At 53.9% G+C, this 992-nt stretch overlaps 1 protein-coding gene across 1 annotated transcript; it reads right to left on the bottom strand.

Moving 5' to 3' along the window:
* Window positions 1-121: 121 nt before the first annotated feature.
* On the bottom strand, window positions 122-865 carry Pmar_PMAR006701 (hypothetical protein; the record flags this gene model as incomplete). The annotated part of the gene is made up of 7 exons (XM_002783845.1): window positions 122-181; window positions 233-328; window positions 378-461; window positions 505-546; window positions 594-671; window positions 722-797; window positions 840-865. Coding segments are annotated over 7 exons (462 nt in total), but the record flags the coding sequence as incomplete, so codon positions are not given.
* Window positions 866-992: the final 127 nt, after the last annotated feature.

Below are 992 nucleotides of genomic sequence, written 5' to 3'. Positions count from 1 at the left end.
CACCCGAACAACTCGGCCACGATATGGTATCTCGCCCACTCGAATCGCCTCCTACAGAGCACGACGAAGAGGCTTACGACACCAGCCGACGTGATAAGACCGAAACGTGGTATCATACTACCTGGGCCGCGGCCTCATTCTGGAACTCTACCAATGCAAACTGGCATTGGTCATAGGGTGACTGAGGAAGTAATGCCGTAGCTGGGCATCGGACCGGAGACCTTCTGCTTACCACGTCTATGGAAGATTCCTTGATCTCCCCAAAATGGCCGAACATTCCCTGTACTTCCTCTAATGTAACTTGGTTCGCCAGTCCCGATACGTACACCTGTTGGTACATCCCACCTCATACCACTCCTTTTCCACATCGCACCCACCGTCCTCTTCAAGATCATCTCCTCGCCTGAGTCCCTCACCCCTCCACCAACAGTCGTGACTCCAACGCCTGGTTGTGGGCGGATCTAAGGCCCCACATTAGCCCCATCAGCAACATATCTCTATTACACTAGTAACTGAAGCGGTCAGCTGTTGAGCCGCTGGGACACCCTGAAAAGAAGCGACTATCGTAGGAGATGAACCCCCATGGGCCATACAAGGTTAGGCAAGGGAGCCGCGGCAGTGGCAGAGGCATTAGCCGCTACAGGGTCAGTCACTGACACTGTTAGAGGGACCTGAGGAGGAGAATCCCTATACGAGAGAGTATCCCAGAATGGTAGATTACTCCATGGAAAGGCTGTCCATTGAGGGAATGGGCAGCTGTTACACCGTTGGAAGTGCCGAAGTCCACACGGGCATATCTGACCGACTACTATAGAACCCCCATCGGCGACTCCCCATACCTCAAACTGGTGCCAGGGAAGGTCATTATCTGCACGTTGATGACCCTGTCCAGCCGCGAGAAGAGGTCTCGGAGGTTCTGCTCATTGGCCTGGACCGCTAGGTTACGGACGAAGATTGTATTGGTTTGCCCCTCCCATTTGTGTCACCACAAG

Source organism: Perkinsus marinus (assembly GCF_000006405.1).
Source record: "Perkinsus marinus ATCC 50983 genomic scaffold scf_1104296935936, whole genome shotgun sequence".
Classification (NCBI taxonomy): Eukaryota; Perkinsozoa; order Perkinsida; family Perkinsidae; genus Perkinsus; species Perkinsus marinus.
The sequence above is the reverse complement of the archived record's forward strand: the minus strand, read 5'-3'. Positions and strand labels throughout refer to the sequence as shown.